The sequence below is a fragment of the Peromyscus maniculatus genome, chromosome 8 (genome assembly GCF_049852395.1).
Source record: "Peromyscus maniculatus bairdii isolate BWxNUB_F1_BW_parent chromosome 8, HU_Pman_BW_mat_3.1, whole genome shotgun sequence".
NCBI classification, from domain to species: Eukaryota; Metazoa; Chordata; class Mammalia; order Rodentia; family Cricetidae; genus Peromyscus; species Peromyscus maniculatus.
In genome coordinates this window covers 42,887,160-42,909,447 of record NC_134859.1, presented here as the reverse complement: position 1 = coordinate 42,909,447, position 22,288 = coordinate 42,887,160, and the positions used below count along the sequence as shown (strand labels likewise).

At 41.4% G+C, this 22,288-nt stretch overlaps 1 protein-coding gene across 1 annotated transcript; it reads right to left on the bottom strand.

Moving 5' to 3' along the window:
• Positions 1 to 11,015: 11,015 nt before the first annotated feature.
• Positions 11,016 to 12,061, bottom strand: LOC102927649 (olfactory receptor 2W3-like). The gene has a single exon (XM_006984947.3). It carries the CDS (start codon positions 12,059 to 12,061, stop codon positions 11,114 to 11,116), a length of 948 nt encoding a protein of 315 aa, XP_006985009.3. The 3' UTR covers positions 11,016 to 11,113.
• Positions 12,062 to 22,288: the final 10,227 nt, after the last annotated feature.

Genomic DNA, 22,288 nt, shown 5'->3' with positions numbered 1-22,288 from the left:
GTGCTTCATACCTGCAGAAGCCAGAAAAGGACATCAGATCTCCTGACTCTGCCTTTTATAGATCATTGTGAGCCACTATATGGGTGCTGGGAATCGAACCCAGGTCCTCTGCAAGAGCAGTAAGTGCTCTTTACTGCTGAGATAGATCTTCTTCCTTCTTTTTACATTTGAGACAGAGTCTCATGCATCCTGTGCTGGTCTTAAACTCATTATGTAGCTAATATTGACCCCCTGCCTCCACCTCTCTGGTGATAGAATGACAGGCATTTGCTACCACACTAGGTCTGGGCATTCTAGGGAAGCACTCTAGTAACTGAGCCATGCACTGGCTTCTGCATATACCTTCATCACAAACATTTGACTACTCTAGGAATATGAGTCCCCTGCTCCATTATTTGCAAACTCCTAATGCAATCTCATTTTTTATAGATGATAAATAGATATATTTTATGTTCAGCCATATGCATTTGTAAATCTCAGGCCCAGATGAACTTTATTGTTCATACCTCCAGAGAGAAATTTGCAAAGTGTTGTGGAATATTAATTGAAGGTGTATTGCAATTGTTTATGCTGTGGAGTATTTGCTTAATGATGCAAAGATATGTTGCATTCTTTTATGCTGCATTTGTTTAGCTCTGTGAAGCTGTGTTATTTTGCCTGTCTAAAACACCTGATTAGTCTAATAAAGAGCTGAATGGCCAATAACAAGGCAGGAGAGAGAAATAGGCAGGCCTGCCAGGCAGAGAGAATAAATAGGAAGGGAAGAGAAGAGGGGGGAGTGGGAAAAGGAGAAGGACACCAGGGAGTAGCCACCTGCCACACAGCCAGCCATGGAGTAAGACGGAAAGAAGAGATACAGAATAAAGAAAGGTAAAAGCCCAGAGGCAAAAGGTAGATGGGGTAATTTAAGTTTGCAAAGCTGGCTAGGAACAAGCCAAGGTAAGACGAGGCATTTATAAGTAAGAATAAGTCTCCATGTATTTATTTGGGAGCTGAGTGGTGGGCCCCCAAAGAGCAGAGTAAAAAAAATCAACTACACAAAGTATGTGGAAAAGTTTCATATGAGTGTTTCTCACCAAATGCTGAAAGGACAGAGATAGTAGCAAAAGAGAAATAAAAACCATAAACAAAAAACAGACGTTTTCACTCTCAGTAAAGAATACAATCTACCCCATGCCATGATTCTGCATCTCCCCACACTTCAGCTAGTGACCAGTTCCTACAGTAGAAAAGAAAAGGAAGCAGCCAAGAGAGCCAGGAACAATCTCCACGAATGCAAATGCTCACTCACATCTCTTATGTCATTTTCTTTATACCTTAAGTGTTGTACGGGTATATACTGCATATTGAGCACATTCATAGGCCAGGACTCTCCCTTTTCTCTCCCCTTCCTAAGTAACACCTGTCCTTTCACCTTTGACCTGTAGCATCCATTGCATCCACTCAAGCAGAAGGAACGGTTCTGGAAAACTGTGATGCACGTTACTGAATTTATTTTTCTTTTGTCTGTACTCGGAGATTGTAGATGTAACCAACCATCTTATTAAATAAGAAACACAGAACCAGTGTAAAAGAGAAAGCCAAGAGGTCAGAGCTCAGAGCTAATATCTCACCCTTCCTCCCGCAGTGTTCCTAGCTCTTCGAAAGAGACCTACTTCCTGTGTGTATGTCTTTAAATAGTCTTTCTGTTCTGCCTTCTCATTGGTTGTAAACCCAAACACGTGACTGCCTCGTCACTGCCTGTAAGTACAGCCCTCCAGGTCTTAAAGGCGTATGTCTCCAACGCTGGCTGTATCCCTGAACACACAGAGATCTACCTAGCACTTCTACCAAGTGCTGGGATTAAAGGCGTGCACCACCACTGCCATGCTCTTTGTATGGCTCTAATAGCTCTGACCCCTGGGCAACTTTATTTATTAACATACAATTAAAATTACATTTCAGTACAAATAGAATACCACCATATTTCCCCTTTTCTATTTTAATAAAAAGAAAAAAAAGCAAAAGGTTATAACTAACAAAAGAAAAACTATATACAAAAGTACAATAACTATATACAATATATACAAGTAATAAATACCTAAACAATGTCTAGTCCATTTGTATTTGACAAATCAGAGAAAATAATTCCATTATCTATCCTATTTTGGTAAGTCCAAAATGTATCTAATTCACTTTCTATCCAAGTTAATCTTCAACTATAACTAACTAACCTTCAACTACAACTAACTAATCTTCAACTCCCTCAGAGACCCAAGAAGGGAATAATATTAGCTAATAAAAATAAAAACAGGAAGTGCATGCAAGCAACTTCCAAAAAATTTGTGAGTTGACAGAAACAGCCAGCTGCCTGGGCAGTCACCTGAGGTTTCTCCGCAGTGTTGGGGCATCATCTTCAGCCTATAGGCTTAGTGTATCTTACAGACTCATTTGTGAAGTAGGATGTACACAAGGTCAACAGTTCAACCTCACATTGGGTGAGAGCAGTCCACGTACCAGAAACACCTGAATTCCACTAGTGTCCTGTCATGATTCAGGATTTTAAATTCTGGAAATTGTTGATGGTTTTTGAATTCAGCTGTCCATTCTTCTTGGCTGTGTATATATATATATATATATATATATATATATATATATGGCTTCATCTCAGCATCCTCTTCTTCTCCACATCCCTCTATTAAATGCCAGTCTACTATCGAGAGGTGTGAGCTTTCAGCTGATGTTCCACTGCACAACAGAAGCCATCAGCCCTCTGCCTGTTCAGCTGCCTTCGAAGAAAAGGGCACTGTACCTTTTCCAGATTGCGAAGGCCACTTCAGGGATGGTGCCATATTGTCCTGGCCTCAGAAGATGCCTTTTGATAAAGCCATATTCACACTTGTTTTGGCAAGAATCAGTAGTCCTTTGTTTCGTGTTCTGTCTGTCCATTTTGTCCTGTTGATTCGAGGATACTTTGTTGTCCAGTGGCTAACTTTTGCCACAATGAAAGTTAACTCCATATGCAGTTTCTTCAATGCCCATATTTTCTCTGAAGTAAATTGGTATTGCCAGGAGCTGACATGTCTCAAAAAAAGGAAAATTTCTAAGTTATTAAAACATTTTAAATGCCATATTCTGTAGATCTCTGAAGGGTTTGAAGATGACCTATCTAAAACATCTCTGCTCAATTTTTAAAACATATCTAATATGACTACAAGTTCTATTGTAATGTCTAACTACTAACTTTCATTCCTTTATATCCTAATAGTTGGTAATAATAACATTCAAGGATCAGAAATTTGCATTACATTGTTAAATGAATGGTATAAATACAATTAGAAATATACATATAGCATTTTCTAACAATATCAATTTCAAATTTGTATACAATATAAAACAATCCAATCCAATGTGAAGTATTTAAAACGAGTAATTGTCTTTTTCTTTTCTTTCTCTTTTTTTAAACAAGAACCTTAAATCTAATCTTCTTTGCTTAGCCTTTTTCCTAACCCTTGACAACAACTTGTAACCAACCCCCCTAAACAATGAAAATTATCCCAGACCCAAAACCCATTAAAAAGACCAAAAAACCACCCGCCTCATACCATCTCTTTGGGAATGTGGACGTCGTATTCTTAAAATTGCTTCCTGCTGGGTATGGGTGAAATTATCTTTATCCTGAAAGAAAAAATTTAGGTTAATTGTCAAATTCTAGGAAAGGTAACTATATCCTTCATTATCCAGTCTGTGTATAATGCCAAAGTTCAGGGTTTATCTCAAGTCCTTATTCAAGTAGTCTTTGAGACTGGATCATCTCAGATAGTCATCTCAAAATTGCTCTGAGCACCTTGTAGTTCAAAGTTGATCTGTAGATGATGTTTGTCAGCTTAGTGATATTATTATTGTCCACATGGAACTGTTGTTGTTGTGGGGCTCCATCTTCTTTCTGGAGACTTCAGTTGATGTTAGGCCTGGCCGTGATTTCCTGCAGAAAACTGATAAGAGACTCGAACACAAAGACATCTATATGCAGCTGATTGAAGCCTTTTTTCTAGAATTAGTTAGTACTCTATATGACCATTCATATCTTGACAAAGTTTAAAATGTAAAAATATATCTATATCTATATATATTAATCTTGTAAATTTTGATATAAAATTCATACTTTAAGAAAAGTTTAAAGAATCAGAATAGAATCAAAGAGTTGAGATTAGTAATAGAATAGTCCCTTAATTAATTTGGCTTTTGTCCTGTCCCATAGCAGAAGATGGCTCTTTTATTCCAGCATGATACAGGGAGTTTGCATTTTCCTTTTAACAACATGCTTGAGTTTAAAGAAGGAGAGAGCCATTCTCCAACTCCAAAGTCAGCTTTAAATTTTAATTGAAGAAGAGCAGAAACAAACATTTAGGAAGACATAAAATTTTTTACATAATATATATCCATACGCTGTTACTGTTTCCTGGGATAGATGATTTGTCCCTTTTCTTGTTGTCTCATTTGTCTAGTGTTCTTCAGATTCCTTAACCTTCATTCTCTTAGAAGACAAAAAAAAAAAACCTTTCCCCAAGACTAATTTTGGGGATGTTCCTTTTTGGCAAGTTATTATCTGATTAAATGAAAAGGCATGTGTTACTGGTACAAGTAAGTTTAAATTGGATGTTTATGCTGGTTGATGAACTATCACCTCCTCTAATTAAGAGGTCTTTCTTGTTCAAATCGAACCTTTATCAATTTTGATGGTACCCACAGCTTATCTTCTCCTGTAGAAACAAAAGCAAAACCTCGTCCCCAACGTAATACATACCCTGGTTTCCATTCTGAGGTCAGCACATCCTTAAAGTATATAGGCTGATGTAATTCTGTAGTTTTTTCTATTATCCAATGTCTCTTTGCAGCTGTTGTTCCTTTCTCATTGGCATTGAGAAAATTCAAAGTTAATAGAGCAGTATGCAGTCTATTTCTGGGGGTTTTTGTTACCCCTTTCTGTTTATTTAGCATATCCTTTAGAGTTCTGTTTGATCTTTCTATAACTGCTTGACCTGTAGGATTATGTGGTATACCTGTGATATGCTTTATATTATAATAAGCAAAAAACTGTTTCATTTTAACAGAGACATATGATGGAGCATTGTCAGTTTTGATTTGTGGCAGTATGCCCATGACTGCCATAACTTCTAGCAAATGAGTGATTACAGAATCAGCTTTTTCAGAACTCAAAGCAGTTGCCCATTGAAATCCTGAATAAGTATCGATGGTGTGGTGTACATATTTCAATTTTCCAAATTCTGCAAAGTGAAACACATCCATCTGCCAGATTTCATTCCTCTGAGTACTCTTTGGGTTACATCCTGCTGGTAATGGCGTTTGATTGTAGAGGGAACAAGTAGGACATTTATTTACTATTTCTTTGGCTTGTTGCCAGGTTATGGAAAAATCCTTCTTTAAACCTTTACTATTGACATAATTTTTTTTATTAAATTCTGAGGCCTCCAGCACATTTCCTATCAATAATTTATCAGTCTCATCATTGCCTTGTGCTAGAGGGCCTGGCAGACCAGTAAGGGATCGAATGTGAGTTATATATAAAGGATGACTCCTTTTCCTGATTGTATCTTGTGATTGAATAAATAGTGAAGTTAATTCTGAAGCATCAGGGATAAATTCTGCAGTCTCAATATGTAATACCACTCTTTCAGCATACTGAGAGTCAGTTACTATGTTGAGAGGTTCTGAAAAATCCATTAATACCAACAGAATAGCATACAATTCTGATTTTTGAACTGAATTATAAGGACTTTGCAACACTTTACTTAAATTTTCTGATTTGTAACCTGCCTTTCCTTGTTTGTTGGCATCTGTATAAAATGTACGAACTCTAGATACGGGTTTTTGCTGTATAATTCGAGTCATGATCCAATCAGCTCTCTTTATAAGATCAATTCTATTGCTTTTGGGATATTTGCTGTTAATTTCTCTAAAAAATTACTGCAAGCTCTTTGCCAAGGTTCACTTTCTGTCCATAATTTTTCAATGTCCTCCTTAGTTAAAGGTACGACAATTTCTGCTGGGTCTATTCCTGCTAATTGACGAAGTCTCAATTTTCCTTTCCAAATCAAGTCAGAGATTTTTTTCCACATAAGTTTTTAATTTTTTATTTGGTTTATTTGGTAAAATATCCATTCCAATATAATATCTTCCCTCTGCATTAATATTCCAGTAGGAGAATGACTAGAAGGTAAAATAACCAAAATGCAATCCAGCTTTGGATCAATATGATCCACGTGCCCTTCATGTACTTTCTTTTCTACCAAGGCCAATTCTTTCTCAGCTTCAGGTGATAATTCTCTTGGACTATTTAAGTCCTTGTCACCTCCTAAGGTTTTGAACAAATTAGTCAGTTCATCATTTTTTACCCCAACAATAGTTCGTAGATGAGAAATATCTCCAAATAATCTTTGAAAGTCATTAAGAGTCTGTAGTCTATCCCTCCTAATTTGCACCTTTTGGGGTCTAATTTTTTGTAGCTCTATTTTATATCCTAAATAATTAATAGAATCTCCTCTTTGTATCTTTTTAGGAGCAATTTATAATCCCCAGCAAGGCAAAATTTTCTTTACTTCTTCAAACATTCTTTCTAAAGTATCTGCATTTGACTCACCTAGTAAAATATCATCCATATAATGATAAATTATAGATTTAGGAAATTTTTTATGTATCATTTCCAATGGCTGTTGTACAAAATGTTGGCACAGAGTTGGGCTATTCAATATTCCCTGTGGGAGGACCCTCCATTGAAATCTTTTAACCGGTTGAGAATTATTATAAGTAGGCACTGTGAAAGCAAATCTTTCTCTTTTTCTTGTAAGGGTATTGAAAAGAAACAGTCTTTTAAATCAATAACTATGAGAGACCATCCTTTTGGTAACAGAGTAGGCAAAGGAATTCCAGATTGGAGAGAGCCCATTGGCTGAATTACTTTGTTAATTGCTCTAAGGTCTGTTACCATTCTCCATTTACCAGATTTCTTTTTAATAACAAATACAGGAGAATTCCAAGGGCTGGTTGATTCTTCAATATGCTGAGCATTTAACTGTTCTTCTATCAGCTCTTCTAAAGCCTGGAGTTTCTCTGTTGTTAAAGGCCATTGTTGGACCCATACAGGCTTGTCTGTTAACCATTTTAAAGGTAGAGCTGTCGGTGTCTTTGGAAGATCATCAGTTGTTGTGCCCTGTTCTTGTATAATATGGATGGCTGGTGACCACTCATTAGAACAATATCTTCTAATATTTCTCTCAGAAACATGTGCTAGTTTAAGATTTGTTTCTGAGATTGGAGGGATGTTAATCTGAGTATTCCATTGTTGCAACAAGTCTCGACCCCACAGGTTCATAGCTATGTTAGCCACATATGGTTTTAAGTTTCCTCTCTGTCCTTCTGGACCTATACATTCCAGCCATCTTGCACTCTGTTTCACCTGAGATAATGTCTCAATTCCTAACTGGTTGAGAATTACCGGTTGAACGTTTACCTTCTGAAGAGGCCAAGTTGGATGCCAAAATTCTGGTGCAATTATGGTAACTTCCACACCTGTGTCTACCAGACCAGACAACAAAACACCATTTATTTTTATCGTTAATTTTGGTCTCTGTTCATTAATAGAAGTTTGCCAAAAAATTTTCTTTATGTTTTCTCCTGAATTTTCTATTCTTTCTGTTTTATCATCCTGACCAGCATGATTTATTCCAATAGGCATTTGGTTATTTAATCGCTCTGAGCAGGGGTTTCCTCTACAGCTGCAGGAAAGGTTTGAACTGGATTTGCTATGGGGGCCTGCATGAGGCCCCTCTGGGAGTTTCCCGAAGACTGAGGCAAAGGATTACCCTGTCTGTCCTTTGTTGATCTACATTCGTTGGTCCAGTGTTTTCCCTTACCACACCTTCTGCACACTCCAGAAGGAAGGGGCATTCTGTTGCCATTGTTCCTTGAAGAAACATTGTTTCTAGGAATGACCTGTTTACAGTCCCTTTTCAAATGCCCTTGCTTTCCACATCCAAAACTTCTAACATTCCTCAAACCTTTTGAAATTGCTTCTCCTACCCACATATCATCATGCTCATGAGCCTCAACATTAACTGTATCTATAATCCAATCTTCCAAAGGTGCAGATCTTGCCTTTAACTGCCTGATTATTCTTTTGCATACTGCACTCACATTCTCAAAGGCCAAAGATTCAATTATTATCTTACTAGCTTCTGAATCCGAGACCATTCTCTTTACTGCTGAAGCCAGTCTTTGTAAAAAATCTGTGAAAGATTCTTTTGGGCCTTGCATAACCTTTGTAAATGACTCAGTTTTTTTCCTGGTTCCTCAACTCTGTCCCATGTATTCAAGGCTACCGTTCGACATAAAATTAGGGTTTGGACATCATATAAACATTGTGTTTGTACTGAAAGCATATTGGCCTTCTCCAATAAACTGATCCTGGCAAATTTGTATTCCTTTATCCCTCCATTGTTTTTCTATGTTTTTAGCTTCATCCTCGAACCAAGTTAAAAATTGAAGCCTCTGGCTGAGTTCAAGAACAACTTGTGCCAGCTTCCACCAGTCCTGTGGTACAATCCTATTATATGTTGACCAAGAGTTTAACATTTTCTTTTCATATGGGGAATGCATGCCATTAGATACTATTGCCTCCTTAAACCTCTTTAAATCCAACATTTCAATTGGAGCCCAAATATTTTGTGTAGTCATTTGATCAGGCAACTGCTGTACGGTTACAGGCTAAATTAAGGGTGACTGTGTGAAAACAGGCTTTCTTGAAACAACTTCACTGTTAATTTCTTCTGTCTGAATTTTTACAGGTTTAACAAGTTTTTTTTAAAGCTGTCATCCTGGCACTTAAATCGACTATCTTTTTAAATAGTAAAATGAGGATAAGCATAGTGATAAACTGCATAAATCCAACAATACTAATCTTCTCATATAGTTGTTCCATTGTCAGACTGCCTAAAATTTCAAACAAAGCCCAATTTTCTTCCAATGTACACATAAAACCCATTTTTTTAATGTGGAAAAAATTCTCTTTTAAATAGTTTCCTTTAAAATATCTGATATGTTATGACTTACCAAATCTGCGTAGAACAGTAGAAGTCCGAGGAAATTTCAAAACAGCTACCTAGTGTCCAAGGTGTGAATTGAGAGAGAGAGAGAGAGAGAGAGAGAGAGAGAGAGAGAGAGAGAGAAAGAAAGCGTAGCCAGCTAAAGCTTAAATCCAGCCACGTGTTCCCTCTTGAGCCGAGTCAAGGCTTGACTCTGGCTTCCTTAAGCTCTGACCACGTGCCTTGGCTTTACAGGCAGGGGCCCTATTTGGCAGGGCAGGTCTGAGTTGTTTGTAGCACCGGCTTTAAGCAAGCAGTTCACGGTTAGCCCGGCCTGAGGCCAAGCAGATCTGGGCCCAGGCTAGGGAGCCAACCGCCCTTGCGGGAAACCGGACCTGCCGTCAAGCCAAATGGTTTTTAATGGATTCTTGTCACGATGGGTGCCAGATGTAGATGTAATCAACCATCTTATTAAATAAGAAACACAGAACCAATGTAAAAGAGAAAGCCAAGAGGTCAGAGCTCAGAGCTAAAAATCTCATCCTTCCTCCTGCGGTGGTCCTAGCTCTCTGAAAGGGACCTATTTCCTGTGTGTATGTCTTTAAATAGTCTTTCTGTTCTGCCTTCTCATTGGTTGTAAACCCAAACACATGACTGCCTCATCACTGCCTGTAAGTACAGCCCTCTAGGTCTTAAAGGTGTATGTCTCCAATGCTGGCTGTATCCCTGAACACACAGAGATCTACCTAGCACTTCTACCAAGTGCTGGGATTAAAGGCGTGCACCACCACTGCCATGCTCTTTGTATGGCTCTAATAGCTCTGACCCCTGGGCAACTTTATTTATTAACATACAATTAAAATCACATTTCAGTACAAATAGAATACCACCATAGGAGATCCTATTCACTAGCCCTGCACACGGGACCCTCCTGACTGGCAATTGCTCTCTCTCTCATGGTGCTCCTATTTTTCCTATCTTTTAAAGCATCCAAGCTCACTCTGACAGGAAGAAACCTGAACTTCCCTAGTGCAGGAGAGATGTCTAGGATCCTTCTTTTTATCACACAGATAAAATGCACCTCAAAGCTGTCCCCCGATGTCCCTGTCAGGCCTCCCGTATCTTGTGCTTATCTCCTTCACTGTGCATGTCTCTTTGTTTGCCACGTATTGTTGAATGGCAGCCTTATCCTTGACACTCATAGTCATCACCACACACAAGCAGCAGGTCCATTTCACAGATTCAGTAACTACAGGTTTGACCGGATGTTTGATTCTGCATGGGAAGCTTCCCAGAATAGAAAGGTCCCTCCATGGGCCAGTGAGAGGGCTTGGCAAGTAACGTGCTTGGGGCCATTTGTGATGACCTAAGTTCAGTCACCAGGACCCACCTGGTTGAAGGAAAGAGCCAGCTCCCACTCAAGTTGTCTTCTGACCTCCACACATGAGCCATGGCATGTACCTCCCCAATAAATAAACAATTGACTATAATTAAAAAGAAATAAAGCTCCTTCCATAATGCCGTTGGATGTGGAAGTGGTTATGAAAGTATCATAGACACATCATGATGAGGAAAGGTCTTGTGGTAGAGCACAATAAAGGTGGGGGAAGGTTCTTGTCCATGTTGAAAGTCTCTTGCCAGGATTTATGCATCTCAGAATGAGATATGGTGGGAAGTGAAGAAGAAATCCTCAGAAAGTCTATGTTAAGGAAATTCCCTTTGAGTTGGTTGCTCACTTTCCCTCCCAGACTGACTTAAGAGCATGGCATGGGTCCTCATTCCTAGCCCTCCTCAGCGGTACACGTTGGCATTTGAGCTTCAGGGCTGATCAGCAGACCTGGCATCGACACATACTCTTTTAGAATATTAGAACTCACAGACTCCTTCACAGTTCTCATGTTGGAAAACAAAATGGGCCAAAAGCCTGTAGTGAATTCTGCTTCAATTCAGACAGATGCGAGTGGTATTGAAGATGGCTAAAGGTCCCAAACTTTGTAAGGTTTTAACATCTTGGGAGTTTCCAAGTTCTTCGATTATAATTTTTCCTTTAGACTTACATTCCTCCAAATCAGCCTCCTGAGCGCCCCCTTCACCTCCTTGTTCCTGAGGGTGTAGATCAGAGGGTTGAGGAGAGGGGTGACCATGTTGTAGAAGAGGGTGAGGAACTTGCCCTGGTCTTTCGAGGAACTGGTTCCTGGCTGCATGTACATGTAGATGATATTTCCATAGAAAAGCGAGACCACGGTGAGGTGCGAGCCACAGGTGTTAAAGACCTTGTGCCTTCCTGAGGATGACTGCATACTTAACACGGCCCTCACGATGTAGACATAAGAAACCAAGATGAACACCAGAGGGGACAACACAATACCTATTGCCAGGATGAAGGCAATGCCTTCAATGACAGCCGTGTTGACGCAGGCCATCCTGATGAGGGCGGGCATTTCACAGAGGAAGTGATCCACCCTTCGGTACCCACAGCGAGGTAACCACAGGGTCATTGGGGACATAATCAAAGAGTTGGCCACACCACAGCCCCAAGCAAGAGACACTAAAATCAGGCAGAGTCTGGGGCTCATGATGACCATGTAGTGCAGGGGCTTGCAGACGGCCACAAAGCGGTCATAGGCCATGACAGCTAGCAGCAAGCACTCCACACCCCCCAGGCCCAGGAACAGGACCAGCTGCAGGGCGCAGCCCACATAGCTGATGGTCTTGTCCTGCCCACTGAGGTTGTAGAGCAGCTGCGGGATGGAGCTGCTGGTGAAGCTGAGGTCCAGGAAGGACAGGTGTGTGAGGAAGAAGTACATGGGGGTGTGCAGGTGCGGGTCCAGCCTGGACACCAGGATGATGGTGCTGTTGCCCAGCAGGGTCAGGAGGTAGGCAGGCAGGATGACCGCGAAGAGGACCCTCTCCAGCTGGGGCCGGTCAGAGAAGCCTACAAGGATGAAATGGCTGAAGGTGCTGTCGTTGGCTGTGCCCATCTCTACTGCACCTGAGGAAGATGGGAATAGATAGATAGATTATATATATATATATATATATATATATATATATATATATATATATATATATATATATATATATATATATGATAGATAGATGATTGATAGATAGATAATAGACAATAGATAGGTGATAGATAGATGATAGATTGATAGATGATGGTAGATAGATGATGATAGATAGATAGATAGATAGATAGATAGATAGATAGATAGATAGATAGATAGTTAAATTCAGTATTACTAATGATACTTAGAACTTCTATGAAAACTTTCCATTCATGCATAGTTTACTGGGTTACTTATAATAGTGGATAAAATACTTATAATGGTGATCAAAAGTCCTGTCAGAACACAACAGAAAACCTGAAAATAATTTTTTTTTGAGACAGGGTTTCTTTGTGTAGCTTTGGCTGTCCTGGAACTCTCTCTGTAGATCAGGCTAACCTCATACTCACAGAGATCTGCCTATCTCTGTCTCCCAAGTACTGAGATTAAAACTGTGTGCCACCACTGCCTGGCACTTTACATGAACAAAATTTTTGGTCAAAATTAAAAATAAAAACATTTTAAAGATCAAGAGAACAGACTAAATTGGCAAACAATATACTTGGTCCATCTTCTGAAATAAAGATTGTGCATATATTTTTGAGACAGAGTCTCATTCCATAGCCCAAGTTGTTCAGGGATACAGCTTGTAGACGAGGTTGGCTTCAAACTCATGGTGAACTACCTGTTCCAGCCATATCTTTTGAATATGAAAATACATTTCAAACTTTGAGGAAATAATTTTACTTTTAATTCTTTGGAACAAGGCATTGCTATTGTAATGACTAAAGAAGCTCCATTTTTTGCCAGGCATCCATCTTGGTACCCACCAGCCATTTGTCTCTGACTCCCATCCCTGGAAGATAAATTCCCAGTAACCCTGACTCGGTGAACCCCACTCAACTGCGGTATGACTAACTGCCTTTTTGGCTTCTGTAACTTGCTTAGACAGATACCCAAAGATTGTTTAGGGTCACGTACCTTGGTAGAACAAACCAGTTTTTGCTTGCTTGTGTAGATACTGGAGGTCTTGAAGTTTTTCCTGTTTAAAAATCCTTCCCTCACTCTACTTCTCACAGCAATCTCAAATTTGGCTCAGAGATAGTTTAGCCTGCTAGCAGCTAATCAATACATCTTTTAGTTACAACTGGATTGAGTCTATGTTCTTTTTCCAGGGCTCATAAACTCCATAACACTATCTAGCCTAGTTTGGCCTAAAAGTCATGATTCCCGCTTCAGCCTCCTGAGCACTGGGATTGTAAGCATGTGTCACTCCAGCTAGTTTCAAGAGCACTTAAAAACAGAAAAAAGAAAATCCTACATGTTTCCTGAAACTCCTACATCCCCTGAACCAGGCTCCATGGAAACAAGCTAAAACTGGTTTGCTCTGCCTCATTCTGGAAAGAAATTGGACCATTTGTCCTGGGTCCACATTTACTTGTAAGTGAAACTGGCTCAAAATGATTGGCAACTTTGGACAGTAACTGAAGTTTTGGAAAGATTAGCTTCTCCCTTGTCTGCCCTTAGACTTAAGAAAGCACACATTAGAGTCTCTGCATCTCCATAATCTTTAAAATAATTTTTCTTTATTTTTAATTTCTATATTTTGGGTGTTTTTTTTTCCTGCATGTATATCTATGCACTGTGTGGGTACAGTGCCCTACGAGGCCAAAGAAGGCATCAAATCCCCTGGGACTGGAGTTACAGACAGCTGTGGGCTACTATGTGAAAACTGGGAATCGAACCCAGATCCTCTGGAAGAGCAGCCAGTGCTTGCAACCACTGAATTGTCTCTCTGGCACCACCATCCCCTTCTGAGACATGGTCTCATGTCCCCAAGGCTGGCTTCCACCTTGTTATGTAGTCCAGGATGACCTTGAACTTCCGATCCTCTTGCCTCCATCTCCTGAGAGTTGGGATTACAGGCATGAGCCACCATGTCCATTTTATCAGCGATCTGTAATCCACACCAAATTACAGAACTCCTCTACCTGTTCGATTCCACCTCAGGTTGTATGGATCTTCAGCCACCCTCCACACTTGGTCTTTGATGAATTTGCTTCTAATGTTTTATCCCATACCTGAGGTTTTGCTTGTGGTAATGCAATGTCTTGTGAACCTGTCTTTTCTCAAATTAGATCATAGTTAGGATCATCCCCTGGCCTTAATGACTGGCACTTGATGTGTGTTCAAGAGGAAACCTTCATTCTGTATTAATGAAGATGATTTTAATTAACTAATTACCAAGATGATGACTAGCCCCTAACGGACCTCCTGTATTTAATTAAAAAAACATTTTAATCCTTCTTGGAGAAATCACAGATTTGAATGAAATCTGTTTATTCCATAAATATGTCAGCCCAAATCTTCCCACCAGAGTCCCCTCCTCCAGCCTTGGAGCAGAGCCATGACTACCGACATCAGCAACTGTCTGCCCCCTGTGAGCAGCTGTGCATGCCAGCTGAACTGGAGAACCGTGTAATTGTCTCCACCTGAGAAAGAGTACTGAAACTTGGTACAAGTTAGGTAAAATATTGATATGTAAACTAATGGCAGTCTTTGAGTATAAAGCAAGCATTCGGCCGTATACCCTTCTGTTTCTCTGTCTGGTAGTGGGATGAAGGAGTGAGCTCTTGGCAAAAGAGGGAGAAATGCCCTTTTATGCTTCATTTCTTTCTTACTGCTGCCAGGTCCCCCCCCCATATGGGAACTTGGCTTTCTCCTGCTTTCCATTTCAGAAACAATCCTTACCCATCAGCCACTCTTTCCCAGGTAGTAGTCAACGTAACTCCAGTCAACAAAACACACTGACCTCTCATGGAGCTTAAGGAGCTGAACTGATTTTTTCCCAATTAACTAAGGAGTCAATGTTCTCTGAAATGTAAAACTTAATCTAATCCAAGGTTTTAGATAAACTTCATATGACTAATATTAAACAAAAAGGCCTAAAAAACAAAAAAAATTGTCCTGTTTACAGAGAAGCCAGCCATAGAGGATGACAGTGTCCTGTGTTACCAGTGTCCCTATAGACTCAGTCTTTTCCCGGTGTGTGTGTGTGTGTGTGTGTGTGTGTGTGTGTGTGTGTGTGTGTGTAAGGCATGGAGAAAGAATGAAAGGACTCTCTGCAACTCCATTTCCCAGCATCCTTTGAGACATGATAATCAACCTTGTAGGTTTCCTCTGAGACAAACAGCATGGCTGACTGTGGGTACCCCCTCCCTTTACAAATGCCTTGCTCGGTGGTGGATAACACCCTTGGGACTTAGACAGAGGGTGCTTCCAGTGGTTCTCACCCTTCCCAATGCTGCAACCCTTTAATACACTTCCTCATGTTGTGGTGACCCCCAGCCATAGAATTACTTTATTTCTACTTCATAATGGCAATGTTGCTACTGTTATGAATTATAATATAAATATCTGGTATACAGGATATCTATCTTATGACTCCCAAAGGGGTCACTACCCACAGGTTCTAGACCAATAGCACTGGTCTAGACTAAGCAGGAGAACCCCTCCAATAAGGAAAAAAATCCTGATTTTCAACCTAAAGAAGACCAGCCTGAAAGAGATATGCTATCCCAGAAGACACAATAAGAAAGTGGGAAGAATGAGCTTTGCTCCCTTGCCGTCATGAGATAAGCACTGGCCGACCCAGGAGCATCACCTCGGGTCCAGCTGCCTGCAGACACTCACTATGAAGCCTGCTTTTTCTTTCTTCTCTTTCTAGCTTCTTTTCCTAAACATCATCAAAATCTTAAACCTGACTGTCATTCTCTCTCTCTCTCCCCATCTCTCTTTCCCCCCTCTGAAAGCATACCTTCCTCCCCCATATAGATGCTCTAGATTTCAGTTGAGGAGACTGTCTGCTTTTTTAGACAGCTAATTCAGAAAGCCTGAGTCTCTCTCTTCCTTTTATCCATCTCCTTCCTCTGGGCAGTTACCTAGCTCTCCAGCTTGTTTTTTTAATCTCCCAAACTCTGATAAAATGGTCCTTGAGTTTCCTTGACTTATTTTTCAAATTTCTCTATAAGATCAAAAACCTGCAAAAGAGCTCTGGAGTCTCCCGGGACATCCACACACATCCATCCTCTCTACTCAAATATATGCACTGTCTCTAAGTTTGGTTAATCATTTTATCCCATATAACCTTTGAGTAGAAGAAAAAGATGGACTTACTACTCCTTTCTTTCTTTGGTCTTAAGGACACACATGACAAATGAACGATAGATAGTTTCCAACACATCTAATTTGGAACAAAGGTAATTGGTTCCAGACGCTGTGTTCACCTGTTTATTTGGACTAAATTGTGAGGACCACAGTGTTCTTTGTACACACAAAATCAGGCTGTGATTCACTTCTGTTTTTGGAAACAGCTTAGTGGCAGCTACAGAAATGGGCACCTGCAGGAGGTCAGGGTGGCCCAGTGGTCTAAGATGCTGCGTTCAGTAAATTCGGTCAGGGGTACCTGACTGCCCCCATTGCAAACAAGCACTGTTGATTTTGCATTTAGTACCCACCACTCAGCCACGACTACTGAGTCACAGTCTTTTTGTTGTGGTTACCATGGATGTCTGGGTGGTTTTCTGTAACCTATCTATATGTACTGTTTTTTTCCTTATCTTTCAGCATCCTTGGAATGTCTTTGTTCATCTCCCTATCCCCAAGTGTTAGGTTTTTTCCCTAATTTGATTCAAATATTTTCTGTGTGGTGTTTTCCTCCAATTAACTCATTGTTTTCAGAGTATCCTTCATGAGTCCTTGATAACAAATATATTTTACGCTTCTATTTAGTATGGATGGATGTACAAGTTCTTGTTTATCACTTTACTTAACACATAATTTAAAATCTACTTCTTCTGGGGTATGTTTTTTGGCTGACTAGTTCAAATAAATCTAAGTCTGACTGTATATGGTTTTATTACCTAGCCTTTGAATTGGTTAATTAGCGTATATATTCACCTGTGAGTATGACCCGGCATCAGGTGTTACTGTCAAATCTGGTAAGAGGGGCTGGGGATTTAGCTCAGTGTAGGGCCAGGCATGCACAAAGCCCTGGGTTCAGTCCTCAGCTCTGAAAACAGAATTCTGTAAGGGCAGAAACAATGTTTGCCTCTGCTTTGTATCATGGGCTCATCCTCAAAGACCAGAAGGAGGCTGTTCATTCAGCATCCTGATGCACAAACAAAGGAGAGAAATTAAGTTTCAGAGGAAATTCTGAGTAGAGCCCCAACCCTACTCACTGTTTTCGGCAGCATGTTGCCAAGTAGACTGAAGTGTCTGAACAGGAGAGGAGACTGTCACCTCAGCAAGCCGCTTGCTCTGGGCGTTCTGCCTGATGTCCTCTTGCTCTTCCGTCCAGCCTGAAGCTGATAGACTGTGAGTGGTTCTCTTCAATGTCATAACACAGGAAGACACTCAAGGGAGAAGGGAGGAGATCCCTAGAGTTCGCTTCTCCCTGTTTATATCCGGGGATCTACAACCTTCCTGCAAAGGGTTGTGAGGAGAAAATGCCAGAACCATGGTCTCCCCAGTGAGATGGAGGAGACAGTGCAGAGGTGGGGTGGGGGTTCAAATCCCCCATGGATCATTTGTGTGCCCTTTGGGAGGTGGAGAGGCAGAAGACAATTAGTCTCCTCTCTTCTTTGTATGGCCCTGTCTCTCTCCCTGCCTGTGGCAGAGCATGAGGAAGGCAGACTTCTTCCTTCTTGATAGGAAATGAACTTATGAGTTCCTTACTCAAAGACACAAGATTGTCGGTGATTCCTGCAAATACAGAATCCTTTTTTCTAAGCAGCATTTTGTCATCTCCAGTCACTGAAAGGTCACCATCCCATACTGGAGCTCCTTTGCACTTCGTCCCAATTTTTCTACTCCCCGAGACATCCACTAAGCATCTTATGGAAGAGCAATGGGAACTGTAGCGGGTGGTTTCTTTTGTACCTGGAAATGTGGTGCATACATTAACACTTTGGTGTGTTTGTATCTTAGCTTTGAAAGTTCTCTGGATACATTTAAATGAGCAAACTATTGTTTAGTAACTTGTTTATGCAAACATAGCTTAACCTTAACAGAGTTTGTGATCCCAAAGAAATAATTTAATAGCTTGACTGCATTGACCAACCTAATAACTTCATGAAAATAGTCTTAAACTGGACAGAAAGATTAGTTAAACCTTCGATTTACTGGTCCTGTGCTTGTGAACTGAGATACTTGTTATTTCCTCCCAGTATGACAGACAGAAGTGAGGCACACAGGAAACAAAACACACTAATTACCTGATGATGGAGCCAGGGGAGAAAACAGTGTAATGAGTCTTGGGGCTAACAGTTGTTCCCCTGGAGACTGAAGTAAACTCAGAGCTCAAACTTTGCTGTGCTCATTCTCTCTCTGAAGGGTGATCTCACCTCCTTACAGGTCCACAGCATTCTACAACCACCACCATCAACATCTTTACCACCACCATCACCCCACCCCCACCACCACCATCACCATCACCACCACCATCACCACCCCACCCCCACCCCCATTACCACCACCATCACCACCATTACCACCACCATCACCACCACCACCATCACTACCACCATCACCACTACCACCACCACCACCACCACCACCACCACCACCACCACCACCACCACCACCATCATCTCACCACCACCACCACCACCACCACCACCACCACCACCACCACCACCACCACCTCATCACCACTACTATTACCACCACCACCAGCAGCACCATTATCACCACTACCATTACCATCACCACCCTCACCATCATCATCAACACATTACCCTACCACACCTAGTCAGGTCTCTGCATACTGGGCTTTGTGCACTGAAACACAATTAATGAGTGACTTATGTAATTGAGACAATAGACAAGGCATTATTTTATTTGTTTGTTTGTGTGTGTGTGTGTGTGTGTGTGTGTGTGTGTGTGTGTGTAAGAGAGAGAGATAGAATGTGAGTGAGTACACACCACAGTGCCTATGTGGAGGTCAGAGGACAATTTCCAGGGGCTGGATCTCCTTCTGCTTTGTTAAGGCAGAGTCTTTTGTCACATCTGTCACATTGTGTATTTTGTGTTTGCCCACCTGTGAGTTTCTGCATGGCTATTCTGTCTCTGCCTCCCTTCTCACCATAGGACTGCCAGAATTACAAATGTGTGCTACTGCACATCTGGAGATTGAACTCGGTTTCCCAGACTTGGACAGCAAGTGCTTTTATTATCCTCTGAGCCGTCTTCCCAAGCCCAGCAGTGAACTTATTTCTGCACTTTTCACTTGCATAAGACATGTTATCCTCCTCTCTATAGACATGCTCACAGAGTTTAGGGACACTGTGGTTTATCCTCATTTCCCCTGAGGCTACTGAAACCATCCCGGTAGGAATGAATACATTCTAAAGGGAGACACTTGTGACCCTCACTTCAGCTGTCAGACCACTGGGACAACAAATGCAAAGGACTGGAATTTCCCCACACCTTGACCAGGACTGCTGAGCTCTGCAAGCCTTTTGCTCTCTTAAAAGCTAACGTCCGTGTCAGGACACTGAAGATGGACTTGGGCACCACTGAGCCTCTTTGTTTCTCTTCACAATGTGACCACACTGAATACATTTTCTCTCTTTGCTTTTTCACTTCTCTCTTGCTCTGGCTAACTGAGAACAGATGGCCAAGCCTGGATTGTCAGGACTGTCAGAGCTCAGGATTTGACCCTACAAACGTAATGCTATAACAAAAGGAACAAAAGCTAGGTCATTTAGAACATTATGATTATGTCAAAAAGAAAATAAATACTTGTATGCATAGAAAATCAACAGAACCGCTCTGGGGTCTCAGTTTCCTGAATAAGCCTTTGAAGGTGATAGTCTGTGTGACTATGGTGTAAACACAACAAAGTGTGACTCTCAGAGAAGCCCACACCCATGTGCCTTCCCCCGGCACCTTACGTCTCTTAACCCTCACACTCAAGAATCTAAAAATTTGGATAAGCCCAACTCTGCCTCTTAGTAACTCATTCTGAAATTCTCTTCTTTGTGAAAGCCAACAATCTAGTTTTACCTGCGTTGAGGTTCCTAAAAGCTGAAGGTACCCCCTCAGACACAGTGGCTGCTGCTGTCACTGTGGATCCATGCCTTGGTCCCTGCCTATGCTTACAAGTTGACCAAAGTGCGGCCCAGAAAAGAACCTGTCACTGCCAGGGGAGCTGTTGACTCCCTTTCGAAAGCTGCTGAGTTTCGGGCACTCCCTATTTATGTGGCCTGTGTACTCCGGGACATGAGGGAATAAAGGCTGTGCAGGAAGACTGTGAGGAACACAGGACTCCACATAGGACAGCAGCATCAATGAGGATTGTCACCACTGATGACAAGTCACCACAGTGCCTAAGCTCTAATTTCCTTTGGATAAGGTGACAATGACTCCTGTCCTCACATATTTTTAAAAGTATATTATTTATTTTGGGGGGCATACACAGAGACCAGAGGACAATTTGTGGGAGTCTGTTCTCTTCTTCTGCCATGTGGGTGCTGGGCATTGAACTCAAGTGCTCAGACGTCCGTTGGAGGCAAGCTACTTAATTCTTGGAGTCATCACAGCCCTCATCCTCTCCTCTTTAAACCACGGACAGAGCATGTCACCTCTTCCTGCTTCCTCCAGGTGGCAGTATTGCTTGACATTTTGTGCGCAACACTCTTCTGTTAGAGTCCCTCATGGGTTTATGAATCCAAATACTTCTATTCCAGTTCTTTTCTGTATGACGAATTGTAGTAACATTCTTTGCCACTTGGGGATGGAGAGATGATTCCGCAGTTAAGGGCACTTGTTGAAGTGACTGGGCTCAGTTCCCAGCACTCACATGACTCAACTGTTCCTAACTCTATTTCCAGGGGTCCAATATCCTCTTCTAGCCTCTCTGGGCACTGCACAAATGTGGTGCATAGACATACATGCAGGCGAGGCATTTACACACATACTATAAAAGAAAGAAACCTAAAGAGAATATTTTTAAATTATTTCCCACCAAATCCCATTAAGTAGCTAGTAACAAACTCATTGGCACTTGTATTTACTATCCCATCAAAGCTTGCTCTCCTATACTCTGTGTAATGCTCATTTAAATAGCAACCCTTGACCTTCAGGAACAATGTCCTTGACCTGTCCTCACATCTGCCTTCAGTCTCTGTATCCAGCAGCTGACCTAGTTTGAAAATTCAGGTGAGTGAAAGACTATGGTGTTCTTGTAGTTGGTGCAAGCCAGATCCCTCCCGTTTTTTATGGAGAACAAGAACATCTTAGATGGCTCCAGGCATTCATTATTGCTGTGCCTGGATTATCTAACTATATACTAAAAGGTTTCTGTGGAATCATGTGTTGAGACATCTAATGAGAACTATGTCCATCTAATACACCTTTCTTCTCTGCCTTACATCTCAGCTTGAGACTCGGATGCCATAATCTTCAATCACTGGCCCCCTCCCCAGAATCATTAGGAAGCAGAAGAACAAATTTGTAAAGTTTCTGGGTTAAATACAGGGTGTGGGGATTTTTCTTGCTAGATATGCTATCAGCTCTACCCACATATGCCTCAGCTATGTTTTCTGTAAGTCGAGGATAAGAATATGCCAGACCTGTGACAGGTGTTACAGCTGCTGCTAGTGGAGCAGAGGGGTGGGAAATGGAAGAACCAATTTTGTGAGGTTGGCCTTTTCTCAATGCATCTTCGTCCTAGGGCCCATGGGCAAAATGGCTGAGGTGTCAACACAGGAATCAGACACCTGCTTCACAGCAGGTATCCCCTCATCAAGGTGATGTGGTAACAATACTCACCATGTAAGGTTCCTGGCCAGAACTGTTACCCCAGAGAAACAACCTGGTAGTCAGTAGACTCCTCCATCATGGAGGGCCTGGTGACTGTCTCCCGCCCTTAAGATCATCCTGGGAGAAAGTATGGAGAGACACTGATGCTCACAGGCAGCTGTAGTTACTGTCCACTTTTGTGAAAGAAATCACAACTTGCATGGGTTGAACCCCTCTATATGAGGCTTTCCTGTCTGTGGCCATTGCTGGGTCTGTTGTAGACTCAAGGCACCTGCCTCTTTAAGACAGTGGGAATGAGGCTGAGTCAGAGAAAGCCTGGCCTTTTGTGGATGT

Bases quoted from the DNA above. Each gene is read 5' to 3' on its own strand.
- LOC102927649 (XM_006984947.3), bottom strand. From the start codon at position 12,061: ATGGGCACAGCCAACGACAGCACCTTCAGCCATTTCATCCTTGTAGGC.